This window comes from Oculina patagonica, chromosome 3 (genome assembly GCF_052425735.1).
Source record: "Oculina patagonica isolate OP01 chromosome 3, crgOcupat, whole genome shotgun sequence".
Classification (NCBI taxonomy): Eukaryota; Metazoa; Cnidaria; class Anthozoa; order Scleractinia; family Oculinidae; genus Oculina; species Oculina patagonica.
The window spans coordinates 5,155,251-5,174,149 of record NC_135760.1 but is presented as its reverse complement, the minus strand read 5'-3'; the positions used below and the strand labels follow the sequence as shown (position 1 = coordinate 5,174,149).

Below are 18,899 nucleotides of genomic sequence, written 5' to 3'. Positions count from 1 at the left end.
TTTTTAACTTGTACAGTGTACCTAGGCGTCCCCTTCCACGAGAACGCGTGGGGGACAAGGAACAACTTGTAACAAAAAGTAACGTGGTGCAAACTTCAACTCGGGGGAACAAGAACGTTTACGGCAAATCCTCGTTGAAAGGGGCTAGGTCACGGTATTTTAGGCAATTCTATTTATTTTCGTTAATTAAGAGCTGTAAACTTCAAATTTGAGAAGAAAAATTGGCAGAGCAAAAGTCATTTGTTGCCAAAATCACGGCCACATAACAAACAAGGATGATGTTCGAGCATTGTAAATGACACTACCATGCAAATTGAGATAAACTTGAAAAAAGTTGGGCCGACGTTTTTCAAATTTACCCGAACGCAATCCGTTTTTATTAATCTTCTCGAATTTTGCCCATCCATGCCCCTTTTCGGCCTTTATGTTTCTTTTGAGTTATTCTACAGTTTTAAGCCGTTATTGTGATATTTCAGCTTATTCTATGACCAGTTGGTCAGTGCCGAAATTGGCTAAAATTGCGCGAAATAGCCCCCTTAAGCACCCGAAGAGTTTCGATTATTTCTGCCTAATCTGAAATAGCAATTTCCGAATCCAAAAGTTGACACATTGGACAGCGGTATCATGACACGTCATGTTGCTACAACAACCTCTGTCGAAACCGCTGATTCCGTTAATTTGTCGTAAACGTTACTTGTTTCCCCGACTGAACGCACCTGTGCATAGTTTGTCCCATTCCCCGCTTGTCATCTGGAAGTGATGAGTCGGGGCGTACACGTTCTTAGAAGGAAATTTTCGTTGAGCCTTCTGAAGACCCAGCGAAACTGAAGGAATCTATCCCGTGAATCAAGCCAGGATAATCTCCATAGCAACTCGGTGAACGAAGAAAAAAATCATGAACGCAAAATATTTGAGCTATAAATTGAATGCTAAGCATTTTCCAACTTAGCTTGAGCACATGGTTTTGAGTGAAATTATAAAAAACTTTAAAGACTTTCAGAATAATTTTGAAAGAAATTCCTACATGGTCTCACGACTGCGTCAATCTTAAACCATTCTTATGCTTTTTCACATTATTCTAAAGATTGGGGGAGATAGGACGCCTAACCAGGGTAAACAGGCGTCTTTTTTGCGCGGTAAAGTCAATTCGTCTCCGTTCGGGAGGCGTACGCCTAAACAGTTAATAGTTAATAAAATTTTTGTGTTGGTTGCATTTAATACTTGAACAATGGAGGTGAAAATGCTAATCGAGCCTCGGGCGGTAAAACTGCACGTGCACTTCAGATTGGCCAAGAAATCCGTGAACCCAACATAAAAATGTCAATAGTCTGTCAAGATTTAATTGAAAACGGTTTGTTGGGGAGCAGCGGGAAGAACAGTAGCCTCCTCCTTTGGCGTGTCACGCAACGCTCCACCCCAAATAAGGGGCATTGCGTGACATTCCAAAGAAGGAGCGTTGCGTGACATCCCAAATAACGGCTACGAACGAGACTAAAAGAACGGCGAGTGGAAAAAATTGTGAGGAGTTCCCTTTTTTTTTTCGCTCGTCGCTTTTAGTGCTACTCTCCAACTAACTGAACGCCTGGAACAGGCTATTTTTTAAAGGGCCACTTAGAGCTCGACAATAAGTTAAAATGCCAAAGTATCGTACATAAATGATAGAAGACTCAAAGGATAAACTACTTTAGTGTTTTATAACCTAAGCAACAAGAGGTTTAGGTCCTGAATTAAGTGTTTCTACCGGCTGCCATCTTGATTGTTCCAGTTCATAGTATAACTCCTGTTTTAAGACAAGAAAACACGATTAGTCCGAGTAAACATTTGGTATTTCTTAGTTCGCGCGTGGAAGAAGTCCTGTAAACCCGACGTTACTAATCGAACCAAATCGAACGTTCGATTAATCGAACTTACTCGAACTGAATCGAACTGTAATCACGCGATTAGGTTCGATTAAGTTCGGTAATCGAACAGAATCGAACTCTCACAAAAAATTTTGAGTAATCGAACTAAATCGAACGTTCGATTAAGTTCGATTAGGCTCGATTAAGTTCGACTGGGTTCGATTTGAAAATCATGGAAAATGGATGTTGATTAAAAAACAACGGTCGTAAAATTCACGGTCTAATTACATTTGGCTGCAAATGGCGGTATGTTCCCAATAAACGGGTGTGATCTCCCACGCGTGCTTTCCGACGAAATCGCCAGCTACGCAGACTACTTGGGACTCCATAGGTTGATAACATGAAATAGAACTAGAGTGAAGGAGGATTTATTTTCTATTGTCTGTTGAACTTTGCGTTTCGGGTTTTTTTGCCGAAAGTCCATAAATAAAAAATTTATTCATTTATTACTGTTACTTAGACAGACTGTTCAATTATCTGGTTGTATGAGGGTGAATTTAAGATTTGTCTTTTGTGTTCGATTAAGTTCGATTTGGTTCGATTAGTTCGGAAATCGAACGGAATCGAACTCTCTCACACAAAGTTTTGGGTTCGATTCTGTTCGATTATCGAACTAATCGAACCGAATCGTTCGATTAAGTTCGATTCAGTTCGATCAAGTTCGATTACCGAACTGTTCGATTAGTAACGTCGGGTGTAAACTAAACGTATGTAAAGTTATGTCTTATGTTTCTCTGTATTGTTTGAACATGCTTGAAGTTTCAATTGAGTGTCCTCGTTCTAATAAGCGTACGCCCCCTAGTCGGAGGTATAGAGCGGGTTTCACTTAAGTTCCGAATTTAATTTTCCTTTACTTTGGTTTTGCGTTACTACGCTCATTGTTTGGCTCCAAAATATCGCGCCACCATCCTTCTCAGCCAGTGAGAAGTAAAACCAAAACCAATTGTGAGTTTACTAGCGCACTTTTTCGCACGCTCAGTGACGACTTCATGTAATTTAATACTTCGAGTTTTGTTTGGTTTACTGAATTGAAAGGGGCCCTTGTGATTGTTCAGAGTAATTACTTTGGGTTTGGTTTTACGACACTCAATTGAAAACTGCTCTATTTGTCAGTAACACGCGCCCTTATTCTAATGAACACCCCCAATTCTGGTAAGTGCACTTTGCAATATGCTCCCATCTTTAAAAAATTGTGCTCAGTGTACCAAATTTAGTTTAGTTTTGTGCCAACAAGTATTGGTTGTATTACTTAGAGTAATTTGGGCGCCTCTGAGATGTCACGGTAAGAAAAGGAAATAAGCGCCCTTCCAAGAGCTTCTAAACTCCATGATAAGCGCCCAGGCGTTGAATCGAAATTTTACGGTAGGACTCACTTATTCGATTTCTACAATGTTTGTGATAAGCGCTTTCTTTTGTAGGAAATTGGAAACTTAAAGTCAACTTGCTAAAAACTTACTGCTTCATTTGAAATAATGGTTTTGTTTTCTGTTGTAATATCCAGAGGAGGGTTGGGATCTGAAACGAGAAAAGGAAAGTTTTAAGTGAGTGATCAACGCTTCGTTGAGCCTCGATAAAAGTTTGTCCACATAAGTCATCCTTACTTCCTAAAGGCTAATAGGTTCTTGTTGACCTTCGAGTACTGTTCTACAGAATTAAACTAACATTCTTGCGGGTATCCTATGATTTTGAAAAGCGTTCTGAAGATCCACAATGAAAACCCCAAACAAAAACAATGAAACCAGTGAAGATGTTAACAACAGACATTGCAAACTGGTCATCACCAATCGCAATTAGCAGAATCATTCCCAATCCAAAAGGAACTTGAATTTTACTTTTTAAGAAAACATTCCTACGGCCGGCCGTTCAAAGATTCAGCTGCACAACACCTTGAAATGCAAAACTCCTTCCACTGCCCCCCCCCCCCTTCCCCGACTCCCCCTTAAAGAAGCTACGTCTCAGACAACAACAAAAAATGGCAAGTTTTTTCAAAGTTTGTGGATTATAATCCATCTTAACCTTGGTCAGTCTAAACCATCTTTGTTTACTTTCGGCTGTTTATTACTCCGTTGCTGTTATTCTCATTGTAAAACTATTATTTAAGGTGGCTCGACCCAGTTTTTTTCTAGCGATACCTAACAACTTTGAAACCCTGGTACTTACAGGGATTGATGTCAATAACAAAACTACTACATCACATGCATTACACATAGACTGAACTTCAATATGATATAATTTTTTGGGCGATCAGAATGAATATCACGTGGCAATGACGTCACACAGGGTTTTGCTCGGAAACGAATTTTAAGCGGTAACTGCATTTTCTCTCGAGATCCTCCACGCTACGTATACCTTGGGTGTTTGCCTTCATCTCAGTGGAGTTTCATCGAAATCTACAAGAGGAATTTTGAAATATCTTGGAATTTCTTTTTAGATGGTATAATTTATGCGTAAAATAAAGTCAAGACTTCATATAAAGAAATTTGCTTCTTTTTTATGTTTAATGAGAGGATTTAGCCCCCATTCCTTTTAGAAATGTCCCATATACTACATCCAAACCTTTAGAAGAAAGTATACTTGCGCGATTTTGAAATATATGAAATATAGGAATCATAGTGAAGCTCAATGTTTAGCTCTATTTACAAATTTTCCGCCTACTTTCGCAAAAAGCGATTATTTCAAAAACCCGTCGATGAATTTTTTCCAAATCTTTTCAGGGTGACAAATAATCAGTACACCACACAATCTCCAAATTTCATGCTCATTGAAAATTTCTAAGGTTGTCTAAACTAAACGCAAAATTGAGTAAACATTGAAGCGATGTCGAAGTTTGAGATAATTTTGTGCTCTGGGATTTCCTTTTGTTTCGAGTTAAGCACAACTTCGAATTCCTGTGCACCACGCGTGAAATGACTTCGCTTGGCTACCTTCCGAAAGCTTTCCGAAATCTTTCCGAAATATGGAACAATGGGAAAAAAATTGTCACGCATTAGCTTTTCTTGTTGGGTCGACGTCTTGGCTGAAATAAAAGTTAAAAATGCCAAGAACAAGAATTGCAAAACACAAAAAGGCCGCAGTACTGAGTGCAACGATAAAGAGAATTAAACATTAAAAAGAAGAAAGTGTAAACGAGGTATGTTTCTTTTAAATTAATGACTTAATAAATACTGGACGCCAGATGCAGCTTGCTTATAATACGTGAAGTCTATTTTCTGTCCGTTTTACTTTTTTAAATGACTGAGGAGGCATAAAAAAATTACCGGCTTTGAGTTTGGTGTTGTGCGACTGCTTTCTTCAGTTGGAAATGTATTCATTCATCCATTATTGTTTACTTGAACTCGATGAGAATATTACCATATTCCGAACTATTTCGGAAAGCTTTCGGAGGGGAAGCCAAGCGTGGTCATTACACGCGTGATGCACAGGAATTCGATGTTGTGTTTAAATCGAAACAATAGGAAATCCCAGAGCACAAAATTATTCAAAACTTCGACATCGCTTCAATGTTTACTCAATTTTGCTTTTAGCTTAGACAACCTTAGATATTTTCAATGAGCATGAAATTTAGGGATTGTGTGGTGTACTGATAATTTGTCACCCTGAAAAAATTTGGAAAAAATTCATCGACGGGTTTTGAAATAATCGCTTTTTTTACAAAAGTAGCCGTAAAAATGGTAAATAGAGCTAAACATTGAGCTCTACTCCGATTAAGATATTTTCATATTTTTCGAAATCGCGCAAGTCTACTTTCTTCTAAAGGTTTGGATGTAGTATATGGGACATTTCTAAAAGGAATGGGGGCTAAATCCTCTCATTAAACATAAAAAAGAAGCAAATTTCTTTATATGAAGTCTTGACTTTATTTTACGCATAAATTATACCATCTAAAAAGAAATTCCAAGATATTTCAAAATTCCTCTTGTAGATTTCGATGAAACTCCACTGAGATGAAGGCAAACACCCAAGGTATACGTAGCGTGGAGGATCTCGAGAGAAAATGCAGTTACCGCTTAAAATTCGATTCCGAGCAAAACCCTGTGTGACGTCATTGCCACGTGATATTCATTCTGATCGCCCAAAAAATTATATCATATTGAAGTTCAGTCTATATGTAATGCATCTGATGTAGTAGTTTTTGTTATGGACATCAATCCCTTTAAGTATGAGGGTTTCAAAGTTGATAGGTATCGCTAGAAAAAAACTGGGTCGAGCCACCTTAAAGATTTTCTTCAATCTAAAGGAAATTACAATTGTAAAACTATTATTTAAAGATTTTCTTCAATCTGAAGGAAATTACAAGCATGACTTAAAATACTGCGACATAGCTCCTTTGATAAACAGACATCAACAAAGCCTTTGAACCAAAGAAGCCAAAAGATCATTGTCAGATTTTTACAAGAACTCTTAAAACAAGCTCAAGGCATTACATACCGTAGAATTCCGGTTATAAGCCCCCCCCCCCCCCCCGCTTATAAGCTCCCCCGGTTATAGGCCCATCTACCTGGAAACAAAAAAATACATCCGGTTATAAGCCCCCCTCTACCGGATGACAGTACTGAACAGGGCTAAATGTTGCTTTAATATGCGTTTTTAACTTAAAAACGTATTTCGATCAACACTCCCGGGGTTCGTTTCGAAACGTTTTTTTCATTCCGCTTATAAGCCCTCCCGGATATAGGCCCCTCCGCTTATAAGCCCACGGAAAAACCCTTACGAAGTTGTATAAGCCCAGGGCTTATAACCGGAATTCTACGGTATTTCACATTCCATCCAATATTTTTACTCAAAGTTTTACTTCAATTAGGTACTAACTTGTAATTACCTTCCGCTGTGTTATCCACTGTTACTGTTTCTTCATAACTCTGCACATGGAAAGCAAAGGATACAATATGAAGCAGCAAGATGAAGGCTGAACAGTCTTCTCATTTGATTGGGCAGATGACGTCACTCAACAGGGACAGAGCAAAAACGGAGGGGGGGGGGGGGCATTGCAGTTGCACAAACAGTGCATCGCCGCATTATGGGCATGACTACCAAGGGACATTCAAAAACCTTAAAATTGTCTTGTTGGAAGGGGGGACCTGCAGCCCCCTGGCCCTCCTAGATCCACCTATGACACAACCTGTACATACAGTGTTAGCCTACGTAGCAAGCGCTCTTGTACGAATGAGGAGCATTTTACGCATTCTGGCTGCTGTCATGCCAATTGTTGCGTGGCCAGAATGCGGAAAAAAGCTCTTCGCTTATATTGGCGCAGGGAACTGGGGCGAGTTTCAAATTTTAAGTAATCGATAAATTGACACCACCACATGAAAGATCACGGTGAGATTGGTTATTTGACCAAGTTTGATGCTTTCAGGATGAACAGAGACGAGGTTATGGACCTTGAAACATGGTTCAAAATCCATACAAACGTTTCTAATTGTGAGCCATATAAACCATATAGCCATATAAACTCTTAAAATTTTTATCCGTTTTGTGAAAGCTGTTAAATCCTGCCAAAGACCCATTATGTGAAAGAAACTAAGATGAAAATCACTATGTTTGCTCGTTTGAAAGAGTATCGAAAAAAATCATAACAAAATTTAAGAAATTATATGGTTTTGGGAGATGCTGTCTCAAAATAAGAGACGTTTGTATGGATTTTTAACCATGTTTCAAGGCCCATAACTTCGTCTCTGTTCATCCTTAAAGCGTCAAACTTAGTCAAATGACCAATCTCACCGAGTTCTTTCATGTGAAGGTGTCCGATTATCGATTGCTTAAAATTAAAATTTCGCCCCAGTCCCCTGCGCAACCTCGGAATGGCCAATGGGAATGCTTGCTTTGCAGGTTGATACAGTGTGTACCCTCAGCTCATAAAACCATGTGCTGATAGCTGATTTTATGAAAGAAACCTTTTGTGCAACTCTCATCCTTCAAGTAATATACACAAACACGAGTGACAGGATATCCAAAACAAACACGCAGCGGGGTACCGTAGAATTCCGGTTATAAGCCATTATAAGCCCTGGGCTTATACAACTTTGTAAGGGGTTTTGGGTGGGCTTATAAGCGGAGGGGCTTATATCTGGGAGGGCTTATAAGCGGAATAAAATAACGTTTCGAAAAGAGCCACGGGAGTGTTGATCGAAATACGTTTTTAAGGTTAAAAACACATAATAAAGCAATATTTAGCCCTGTTCAGTACCGTCATTCAGCAGAGAGGGGCTTATATCCGGGGGGCTTATAACCGGATGTATTTTTTTGTTTTAAGGTAGATGGGCCTATAACCGGGAGGGCTGATAACTGGAATTTTACGGTATTTGTGATGAAATTCGAGGTGTTTGGATAGCCGATGTAACACTATGTTGAGTGTTTGATATATCTTCTCAATCGAAACAAAAACTGTGGAGTTAATGGAGAAATAAAATCATAAAAATCTATGCTCATTAAGACCAGGTATCCAAACTTCCTTCACGGTTATGATTTTCTTTGTTTTAACTTGATGAATTATTAATGAGTTTGAGAACTCTTTGTTAATCATCAGTTTTGTTTAACCTGACCTTACGAGTAGAGTAGCACTTTAAAAGGGTGTTGCCCACACTTACTGTTGGTTGTTGATAAGCAGCCTGTCCATAGGGCTGATAATGCTGATAGTGTTGATAGTACTGCTGTTGTTGTTGTAGTTGTTGTTGCTGTTGTTGTTGCTGGTATCCCTGCCATGCCGCCAGGTACTGTTGATATTGCTGATACTGCTGCATGTATTGCTGGTTTGCGGCACTTGCAGAGCCGTATGAAGTGGCCGGGTTTGCTGCATTAGTTTGAGGCCTGCTACAATAACCAAACATATTGCAAATGTCAGGAGTGTAACTCAGACTACTGAGATCAAATCCAGGCAGTGGCGAGATGGGAGACCTGTAATTGCTGGGTTCCCAGAATGAGTAATAAGAGCAATTTAAACTTGAGTGTTGAAAGTCGTGTTTACTTTGGATAGCATTGCTATGCTTAGTAAAAGAAGTGACTATTCTGCACTGAGTTCATGTAGTGTGACTTCTTATTTTTCATACATGAGGTATAAAACACACTTAACTTTTTTTTTTAAAGTTAAAAAGAGTTGACAACAAGAGGAATTGAACCCAGGTCGTTGGCTTGCCATATCCACTGGCCCACCCATGACAAGCTGCCAGAGCCCTTAAATTTTTGGCCAGTAATCCTAACCCTATTATAAAGGCCAACTGCAAGCAAGGTAAGCTAAAGTAGGCAAACCAGAGTGCTATTTAGGCCAACCAGAGTGCTAATTAGGCTAACCGGAAAGCTGTTTAGTATTTACTACATGAACTGAGTGTTATGTGGTATAATAATGTCATCAGCTGTCTCACTATTGTCTTACTACATGAGCTGAAGGCAGAAGGGTCAGTCAAATTAGTAATTGGTTCAAAAACCTAATGCAACTGTCTTTACAAATCAGAAGTTAACCCAAACCAATTCTGACTCGATTGCATACATTTACCTGTGCTTCCTGTGGTTGCCTACATGTATTTGCTTTGAGTTTTGGTGGTTCACTGGCCCAGGGGGGGCACTTGCAGTATTCATGACGGGGAGGTCCGACGGAGCTTCATATTGCGAACCCAAAAAAATACATGAGCCTGAAATTTTACACCCAAAAAAATACCTGGCAACAAAATTTTCTACCCCCAAAAATACAAAACCTTGCACCTCGATACTGATTTATTTAATCAAACAGACTTTAAGTCCTAAAAAAATACATGACAGATCTCTTGACCCAAGAAAATACCGAGGGTGTAAATTTTCAACCCAAAAAAATACGTCGGACCTCCCCGTCATGTATACTGCAAGTACCCCCCTGGGTTCACTGGATTGTGTGTGTCCTTCATGATTGGCCAAAGTGTTAATTTTGGTTTTGGTTTTACAATACTCGATAGAAATTCCTTCTACTTCAATTTTGGGACTAAAGGGGTTCAGTAGAGTACTCGGTTTAGGTACCTTTTGGGTGTTGCAGCACTGACTCTCAGAGGTTTTGATCCACAGCCCACAGCTCCTTGCATGTCAATCATGGCTTTTCTGTGTTCCATCTCATCAGAAAACCTCACAAAACCATACCCTCTACAAAAAAGAAATCGTACATAAAAAATTAAATGCACCTGGACATTTGCTAATCTTGACCATCTTAAACAAATAATCATTAAATTATTCAGTCCTACACTCTTTGTAATGAATACAGGGCTGTGCTCTAGCAGTGCCCGGGTGCCTCAGGTGACTCACTTTTGTCTTTGGGCGACCTGTGTAACTTCTCTTTCATGAAAGCTTTTAAGAGCTGGTCACCCAAGATTTCTCATGGAAGAACCTTCGGGCACCCTGCAATAATTCTAAGAGCACAGCTTTGGAATACTGGTAATTATGTTTCATTTTGTGTTTTGAGGCCAGGGAGACAATGTTGAAAGGTTTGGGAATAACTCTAGCTGTGAAAGGTGTGTGGGATTGCTAAAAATCAACATTACTTTGATAAGGCAAGTGGTCATGGGTCCAACACCTTTGATTTGCATTGCAGATGGCCTAGGTGTTTACTGGATGGGATTGTGGAGCACTGCATATTATCTCATATTGATTTAAAAGCAAAATGCCAGATAATTTTAGAAATTATATGGAGGCAATGCTATCAAGTGTGATACTCTTGAAAGGGACCATTGACAGTAACTGATACTTGCGGTTTCAAACCATTATTTTTTACTTTCTTACCACAAATCTTCAAATTTTTAAATTGAGTATCTTCTAACTATTTGTTCACAATTACCTAATGCGATACATGTACTTTGTTAAGGTCTGTATCTGAAACCATTCTATACAAATATTTATGTAGTTTCATCAAATAATAATATTTATTAATGAAATAAAAAAACGCGCCCAAGTGCATTACTGAGTTATATAAGCACAGGGGAATTTTTAAGAACACGAGAGAAGAGCATAGAAAAGCACGAGGCGCAGCCGTGTGCTTCTCGCACTTCTCGAGTGTTTTTAAAAATTTCCAAGTGCTTATATACAGTTGAATCCCGATAACTCGAACCCTCAGTAACTCGAACTCCCGCTAACTCGAACCTTTTTCGATTCCCCTTCAGATCATTTTCTTACTAATTTTACCCTCGATAACTCGAACTCCCGATATCTCGAACTTTTTTCGAATTCCCTTGAAGGTTCGAGTTATCGGGATTCGACTGTAACTCAATAATGTATGAGGAGAGAGTTTTTTATTTCTTTTATGAAAATTATGTTAAAGAAATTGCGCGCGCTTCAACTCGTGACGTAAGCAGCATGCATTACAGCGCGCACAATTCCTCAACCATTTTATAATGCATTATAAAACAAATTCAATACATCTTAAAGTACCTTGAGTTTCCCGCTGCATCCAAGACAACTGCAATAAAAACAAATTTGAAGTCAGGATAGGAACAGAAAAACTCTTTTAAATAATACAGCCTACTTCTTAAGTTATCATATCAATGTTTTTGGTAAACTCAATGAAAGAACCACAATAGCACCTTTTGCAGCTTTGCAAGTAGGAAACTGTCGCTGGAAGAACTCCTGAAAAGAAAAACATTAAAATGTTGTGAGTTATATTGAAAAAAAGCTACTGCTAAACAACCAGTTGGTGTTTAAATTACAGTGGAACCCCGATATAACGATATGCCAAGGGAGCAGTAAAATTATATCGAAGTATTGTTATATCGAAACTCCCGATATAACGATATGGCCGTAAAATAACCTGAAATATCGTTAAATCGGAGTAAACCCAACATATACTTTTTAACTGGATAAAGAGATTTAGAATACAGTATAATTTTCTTATAGCATCGTATTAAGCTGTTGTCAGAAACGTTAGAGATTACTCTATTACTCTTATGTTATTGTATTAAATTCAATGTTTTTCTTAAAATTAATTGTGACTGTGTACTGATAATATTGTTATATCGGGGAAGACTTTATATTCGGTCCGCTAAATTCTCATTGTTATATCGGGAATATTATTATATCGAAGATCGTTATATCGAGGTTCTGTCCCATACATTTTACTGAAACTTTTGCCGGGACATATTCATCGTTATACTGGGAATATCGTTATATCGAGGACCATTATATCGGGGTTTCACTGTATAGTGCTGGGCATCACATTATGGCAGGGAAATGACTTGCAAATGACCTTTATGATAGCAATCATTACGCTGTTACAGTACATGTAGTTAAAAGTAAAGTCTGCATTCAAGCCTAGTGGTCCTTAATGCTGGATCTTATGCTGGTTTCTGTAGCGTGGAGCCACTAGGAGTATTTCTACTCCCCCCTGGATGGGATGCTAGTCCATCGCAGGGTTACCCCCAGCAGTAAATTTGCCAGTTACCATTTAATATACAGTTGGGTTAAGGAAGGCATTGTGAGGGAAAAGTGTCTACCCAAGAACACGATGCAGATGACCCAGGCCAGGCTTGAACCCAGACTACTCAATCCAGAGTCCAGGGCACTTCAAAGCATTGGAACACCATGCCTAACAGAATTATTGTGATCTATTATGCGAATAAGACATTTGAGAGGGCCAAAACTAAAACCAACCAATCAGTTCTTTATTGTTGGTGCAATATGTTCTTCACATTGGACTGGGTAAATATCCTATAATCTTAGCTTGCTTGGGACTGTACTGAGAGAGTATTCCCCCCCCCCCCCGTCTTTTCTGTGCAGACCTTGCTGTACTCGGCATGTATAGTCAAGCCCTTGTGCCAATACCTTATTATAAGAAATTAACGCTCCATGAAATCAACGCGAATTTCAAAAATTCGCATTAATTTAAGTTAATTTAAGTTAATTTTTTGTTAATGTTAATTTCTGCGCGGTTAATTTAGGGGAGCATTAATTTCCATTATTTTGGCCCCAATTTCGCGATACGGTCCAGACAAATACCTTAATTAACACAAGCGTAAATGCATGCATATACGTCGATGCATGATGCATATAAACTTTAATTATTTGTCAGCTTTCTAATTTCTCGATTGACTTGATACTACAGTACTAAGCAATTATTGGATGAGGTTGAGCATGACATCGTGAATTATCAAAACTGAGGTCTGTGTTATCTGCCGAAGCAGAAGTCTGAGGCAGATAACACAGACACGAGGTTTTGATAATTCACGATATCATGCGAAAACCGAATTCAATACCTGTTTTATTATACGTTTTCAAACAATTTGCCATCACTTTTTCTAGCGCCGGCGTAAAACTTCGTCAGAACATTGGCCAAAGCGGTTTTATCTTGTGATTCCTCCAGGTTCTTCTCCCTCAAATAATCATTCAAAATTTTTACACTTGTTTTTGTTGTTCTCTTGGTGTTTTAAGAATCTTTATTCTCGATCAAAACTTTCAATTTCTCTTCGAAAACGGAGACGAATTGCTCAGCCATATTTTCAAAAGTTTGACAGCACTACACGGACGAGGGGCTTGGAAACTAGGCGGACTTTGAACTTGACATGATAACCCAATATCTCCTGCAGATATTGGGTTATCACGTCAAGTTCACATGCTACTGTATATTGACTGAATGCTTACGACCAATCACATGTTTCAAAGTAATTCTAATGTATAATAAAATAAATTATTGTATTGGCAATAACCTGAAGAGCATGGTCTGTAACATCAGGAGACAAATCACCAACAAATATTGAGTACTCTGGTCCCCTGCAATATTACAAACAGAAGTGACAAAGTTTCTTTACACTAAGCCCAAAATTTATAGTAAATCTGAGTAAGAGATTCTTTGCTTTTTTCTTTTTATTATTTCTTGCCAAAGGATTAAAACATACAAGTGATTTCTAGGGGCAGTAAGTACTGACAGGTTTTTCGGACTAAAGCCTGGTTTCCATAATTATGATCGCAGACGATCGCAAAATCGCGGAAATTTACTGAACCGTGTGATCGTAACGATCGCAGAGCGAACTGTTTCCATATGATCGCAAAAGGTCGCAGACCATTGTAGAAGTGTTGAATGGTGTTGAATGATGGGATCGATTATCAAAATTATGGGATAGTTTACGATCGCAATTGATCGCAATTGTGTTTCCATATGATCCCAACGATCGCAGATGATCGCAGGCGATCGCAAGCGATTGCAGACGATCGCAGGGAATGGAACTTGGTTCTATTTTCTGCGATCGATCGCAGACGATCGCAAACGATCGCAGATGCGTGTTTCCATATGATCACAGATAACAGAACCTACAATTCTGTGATGGTCTGCGATCCATTGCGATCGTCTGCGATCATATGGAAACCAGGCTTAAAGGTATACATGAAAGTAGCAGATCCAGACCTTGAACTGGGGGAAGGGATTTTTTTGTGTGTCTACAGCCAAAAAGTTTTTAGCGGGGCGAGTCATTAAAAAATGCCCTCCGCAAGATATGCCACTGCATGATGTACTGTTTTGTAACATCCAAGTTTTCAAAACCTGACTGATGTTTTTTTTAAGATGAAGAGATCCTAAAATTTGCATTTTTCTTTTAGTTAATGTTTTTCTGGATTTGCTGCCCTGTCATTCAATTATGGCATTCTGTCATATTTTCTCATAGCCATGCACTTCTTGAAAGATCTTATGTTGTACTTGTTCATCAATGTTGAAAAAAAAAATACATTTCTCGGTGATTTGAAGACTTTGTTTAACATGTTACAGACAAGCAGACCAAATAACACTTTTTTGAATCAATGATAGAGCTAAATGAGTACTCACTGGCCAAATGAGTCCTTGCCATAAGTAGCCCAATTCAACTTGAACCTTTTTATCTATGGAAGGGAAGTGATTAGTCGGTCGTTACTGCTATCTATGAGGTTATCAGAGATCCTCCTTATCACGCTTTAATGACAGCAACTGGTGTGAGAGAAGGGTTACTTTGACAGTGTTGGATAGGTCAAATTTTATATAACATGCAAATGGCCGGTTTTATACTAGAGACGCGTTACCCGTCTAGACAAACATCGGCAAAATATTTGTTGCTCGTCTGGTTATGCGTCTCTAGTATAAAGACGGGCACAAGACGCGTTACGCGACTAGACGAGCTTCCTTTCGTTGTCCATCTTTCAAGACGCATTTCAAAAAGTAGCTCGTTTAGACGGGTAACTCGTCTTATGCCCGTCTTTATACTGGAGACGCATAACCAGACAAGCAACAAAATTTTTGCCGAAGCTCGTCCAGACGGTAACACATCTCTAGTATAAAAACGGCCATTAATTTTAAAAATTCTCTGGGTTAGAGCGGAACTAACAGCTATACTAATAATACATGTACACCTACATGCTTTAAAAAATCTGAATTTTTTATCTCATAATTTATCGACTTTTCAAGATATTTCTGCCTGATCAAGGAAAGAAAAACTATCATCTATAATGAATAAGTTAATAAGTAAGAGGTCTAAAAGATACAGTCTGTATTGGAGCTTGTAACCTGTGATTATGTATACTTAAAGTTGAACCTCACTATCTCCACTTGGCTATCTTAGGCCCCGTCCACACTGACCCGGGTAAATTTGAAAATGGAGAAATTTGAAAATGCTGCGTAAAATGTTTTCCGTCCACATTAACCTGGGTAAATGTGAAAATGATATGCTTCATTGGTGAGCGTTTTTGAAAAGCTCCGTTTTCGGTGACCGAAAACGCCGTTTCAGTGTGGACGGTTGGCCAAACTGGGGAAAAAAGATGCATTTTCAAATTTACCCGGGTCACTGTGTACAGGGCCTTATCCATTTTCCTGCTATCTCAAACTCTAATCCATCTTCTGGGATTTATTTTTTTTTTCAGTCATTTACTATACGTTATCTCAAGCACCTCACTTTGCCAAACTTTTTTTAGTTGCCCTTGAGAGATTGAGATAGCGGGATTGAACTGCTCCCCACTTACTGGATTGCTTCCAGGGATTGGTAATCCATTGAGTTTACTCATGACTTTCTGTGATGAGGCATAGTCACCAAAGTCAACAAAACAGTACCCAGCTGGACTCCTGCAAAAGAAAAAGCATTGGAAGCACCTTTTAGTAACTGGCTGACAAATAGCAGCTATGTTTTGTCTGCTAATGAGGTTGTAAAAAGAAAACTAGTGTTATATTTGTCAAGCTGATGTTAAGTCAGTGGGGGGGGGGGGGGGTAGTTGGCAGGGTACACCCTATACAAATAATTATACTTAGTAATGCACCACTGACTCACGTGTCAACAAAACTAACATAATGCACAGTCACAAAATCTAATGAAAATGCCTAATCATGGCCCAAACATGGCAGAAAGATTTGGTAAAAATTGAAAAGCAATCTCTGGTTAAAAAATTTGTTTAAAACGAGCTTTCAACTACCAGTCTTTTAGTTTAGTTTTTAAAGAAAAAAGTTTGTAACAATAAAAGGAAAAACCAACAACAAACAGATAAACAAACAAGAACTTACACACAACACATAAAAAATTACACGGCTTCACCCCTTGCATTTCTTCTACAACATAAAAAAATCTGGGAAATTCTGGTAGGCAGTTGCATACTTCCCTGCATACACTTTCACAGCGGTCAAACGCACCGCGCGTGCACAGTTCCTGCGTAATTCGGGCCAAAATTTTCCATACAAAGTCTTAAATTTTTCGAAAACTTTCGCTTTAAAGCCAAAAGTTAACGCCGTCCCTGGAAAGTTAAGGTTTATACGCCGCTTATGGATTGGAAATTTGATAATTCATCTTCACTGAGTGTCCCAGCTTGAACTGTTCTTTCACCGTACTATTTCTTTAACAATTTCTTACAAAAGTTTGCTCACTTTCAAGTCAAAAGTTCGAGGCGGCGAAGACCGGATGTGACGTCAACTTTTGCGTTTGACCGCTGTGAAACATACACTATACATCAGTTCACATGATATACTTAGTACCATCTCCAATCTCTGGGATCTCAGAAACATGCGACATTGCAACTCGGCTGCTACCCCCCTTGGAAGGCCTCAAAGAAAAATCCCTCAGAGGAAGGACAAGAACCAAGAACAAACACATCTCACATATGATGCTGGGGCACATGGGGCACATGGGTGGGAAAAGGGGGCTGGCATTGAGAACAAGGACAATCCCCACTCACGGCACTGTGCCCCCAGGGGGGTACTTCGGCTTGTAAATGACGGGGATGATCGAATGGAGGCAAAATTCAGGACCCAAAAAATCATTAAGTCTTCCGACATTACCCAAAAAAATCCCTGAACCAAAAATAACCCCCCAAAAAATCCCTTCTCAGGCTTGTCAAATTACCCCTAAATTGCCAGGAGGTGCAATAAAATAACACAAAGAACGCTCGTTTTGTTTATTCATCGCCAAGGCTACGCCAAGGCACATAGTTCGTTTTTAATACCCAAAGAAATTCCCTATCTAAATCAAGATACAAAAAAATACTTGCCAAATTTTCCAAATATAGGCAACAAATTTCCCAAAAAAATCCTTCGATCATCCCCATCATTAACAAGCCGGAGTACCCCCTCTGGGACTGTGCCATCCCTGCTCCACAAAATAATGACTGTCCCCACAGGAAACATGAATATAATTTTATTTTCACTGGACCCTCCATGCTTCCCTGACAGCTTCACCTTGAGATTTGAGGATCTCACCCACTGTTTTTTTTTGGGACCATTCAGTTGCTATCGTGAGGCCTTCCAAGGGGGTTTCTGATGCTGCTTTGTCGCTCATAATTTTCCAACCCACCTGTTGCCTATATTTGGGTAGGGAAACGTTGACGCTGTCGCAAATATACACCCTTTCAGTGCCCTGGAACAAGATTATCGCTACATTTTTTAGCTTTTTTGGAGCAATGTCGTCAGTCACCAAAACCCCTTGAAAGGCCTCTATACTGTAGTGCTTTATGTTTATTGTCACATGATCACTAAAAATAGTGCCTAGATCACTCTTCTGTACACACTTGCCCATACAATAGTATGTACCAGAGGATCACACAACTGGATCAAAGCTAAACTATACATGCAATACATTACCCTGTAGCCCTGTTCTTAATCATCTTCACCGAAGCAACGGCCTCTCCCATCGCCGCAAATGCACTGGTGATGAAAGCTTCATCCATATACGTGTCGAGCTGTCAAAGATCGAAACAAAGTAAACACACAAAACGCTTTTCTGGTGAGCTGAAAACCTATCTATCTGTTGCTGAAACTAATAAAATAAGTCATTAATTTGTGGCTTACATCTCCCATCCACAAACTAGTCATGTTGCCGGTTGAAGATTGTGAAAGCTCGCAGAATGAATTCGGTGACACGTGTCTCCTGGTCAGTAAAGCCTTAGAAAGATTATCGCGTCGTTTTCTTTCGATCAAATGGCATTCATGAACACGCAAATAATCGTGAGTCTGTGATGTGACTGATGCAAAACGAGTGAAACGTGAAGACTAAGAACTCCTACAAAGTCAAATTTATAAAGATTTGAAATATCCAAATCGCGCTTTCGAGACACTTGCTTCGAAGTGGCATACACCACATGGCTACCTTGAAGTAGGTGGTATCTGCTGACCAGAAGTGTTTAATTCCAGGCCCCCTCCACACAGCGGTCAAACACAGCGCGCGTGCGCAGTTCATGTGTAATTGCCGCCAAAATTTTCCATACAAAGTCTTAAATTTTCCGTAAACTTTTGCTTTAAAGCCAAAAGTTAACGCCGTCCCTGGAAAGTTAAGGTTTATACGTCGCTCATGGATTGGAAATTTGATAATTTATCTCCACTGAGTGTCCCAGCTTGAACTGTTCTTTCACCGTACTATTTCTTTAACAATTTCTTGCAAAAGTTTGCCCACTTTCGAGTTAAAAGTTCGAGGCGGCGAAGACCGGATGTGACGTCAATTTTTGCGTTTGACCGCTGTGAAGGCCCCCTCTCAGGTTGCCTCTTAGGTCTCGAGAACTGACTCTTTTCTCTTTGCACTGGATGAATGTTTTGAGTTCTTTTCACACGCTAAGCTACCTTGGGTT

At 39.3% G+C, this 18,899-nt stretch overlaps 1 protein-coding gene across 2 annotated transcripts; it reads right to left on the bottom strand.

The window, feature by feature from the left end:
- Positions 1-16: 16 nt before the first annotated feature.
- Positions 17-18,323, bottom strand: LOC144645174 (tRNA selenocysteine 1-associated protein 1-like). 2 transcript variants are annotated; one of them, XM_078504659.1, is made up of 12 exons: positions 18,127-18,323; positions 17,920-18,017; positions 15,822-15,921; positions 14,659-14,711; positions 13,550-13,613; positions 11,435-11,477; positions 11,283-11,310; positions 9,885-10,004; positions 8,489-8,711; positions 6,711-6,760; positions 3,358-3,416; positions 17-1,780 (listed from the first exon to the last, which is right to left on the bottom strand). In XM_078504659.1, exons 1-11 carry the CDS (start codon positions 18,148-18,150, stop codon positions 3,362-3,364), a joined length of 858 nt encoding a protein of 285 aa, XP_078360785.1. In that variant the 5' UTR covers positions 18,151-18,323; the 3' UTR covers positions 17-1,780; positions 3,358-3,361. The 2 variants fall into 2 exon arrangements, with proteins under 2 accessions (XP_078360785.1, XP_078360784.1); XM_078504658.1 differs by having other exon boundaries at positions 6,721-6,760.
- Between the last annotated feature and the right edge of the window lie 576 nt (positions 18,324-18,899).

Excerpts from the sequence above, each read along its gene's own strand:
- LOC144645174 (XM_078504658.1), bottom strand. The coding sequence starts at position 18,150 with ATGACTAGTTTGTGGATGGGAGAT. Across the intron at positions 18,018-18,126 it reads CTAGTTTGTGGATGGGAGAT|CTCGACACGTATATGGATGA; the intron begins GTAAGCCACAAA and ends GATCTTTGACAG. Across the intron at positions 3,417-6,720 it reads AGTGGATAACACAGCGGAAG|ATCCCAACCCTCCTCTGGAT; the intron begins GTAATTACAAGT and ends TTCTCGTTTCAG.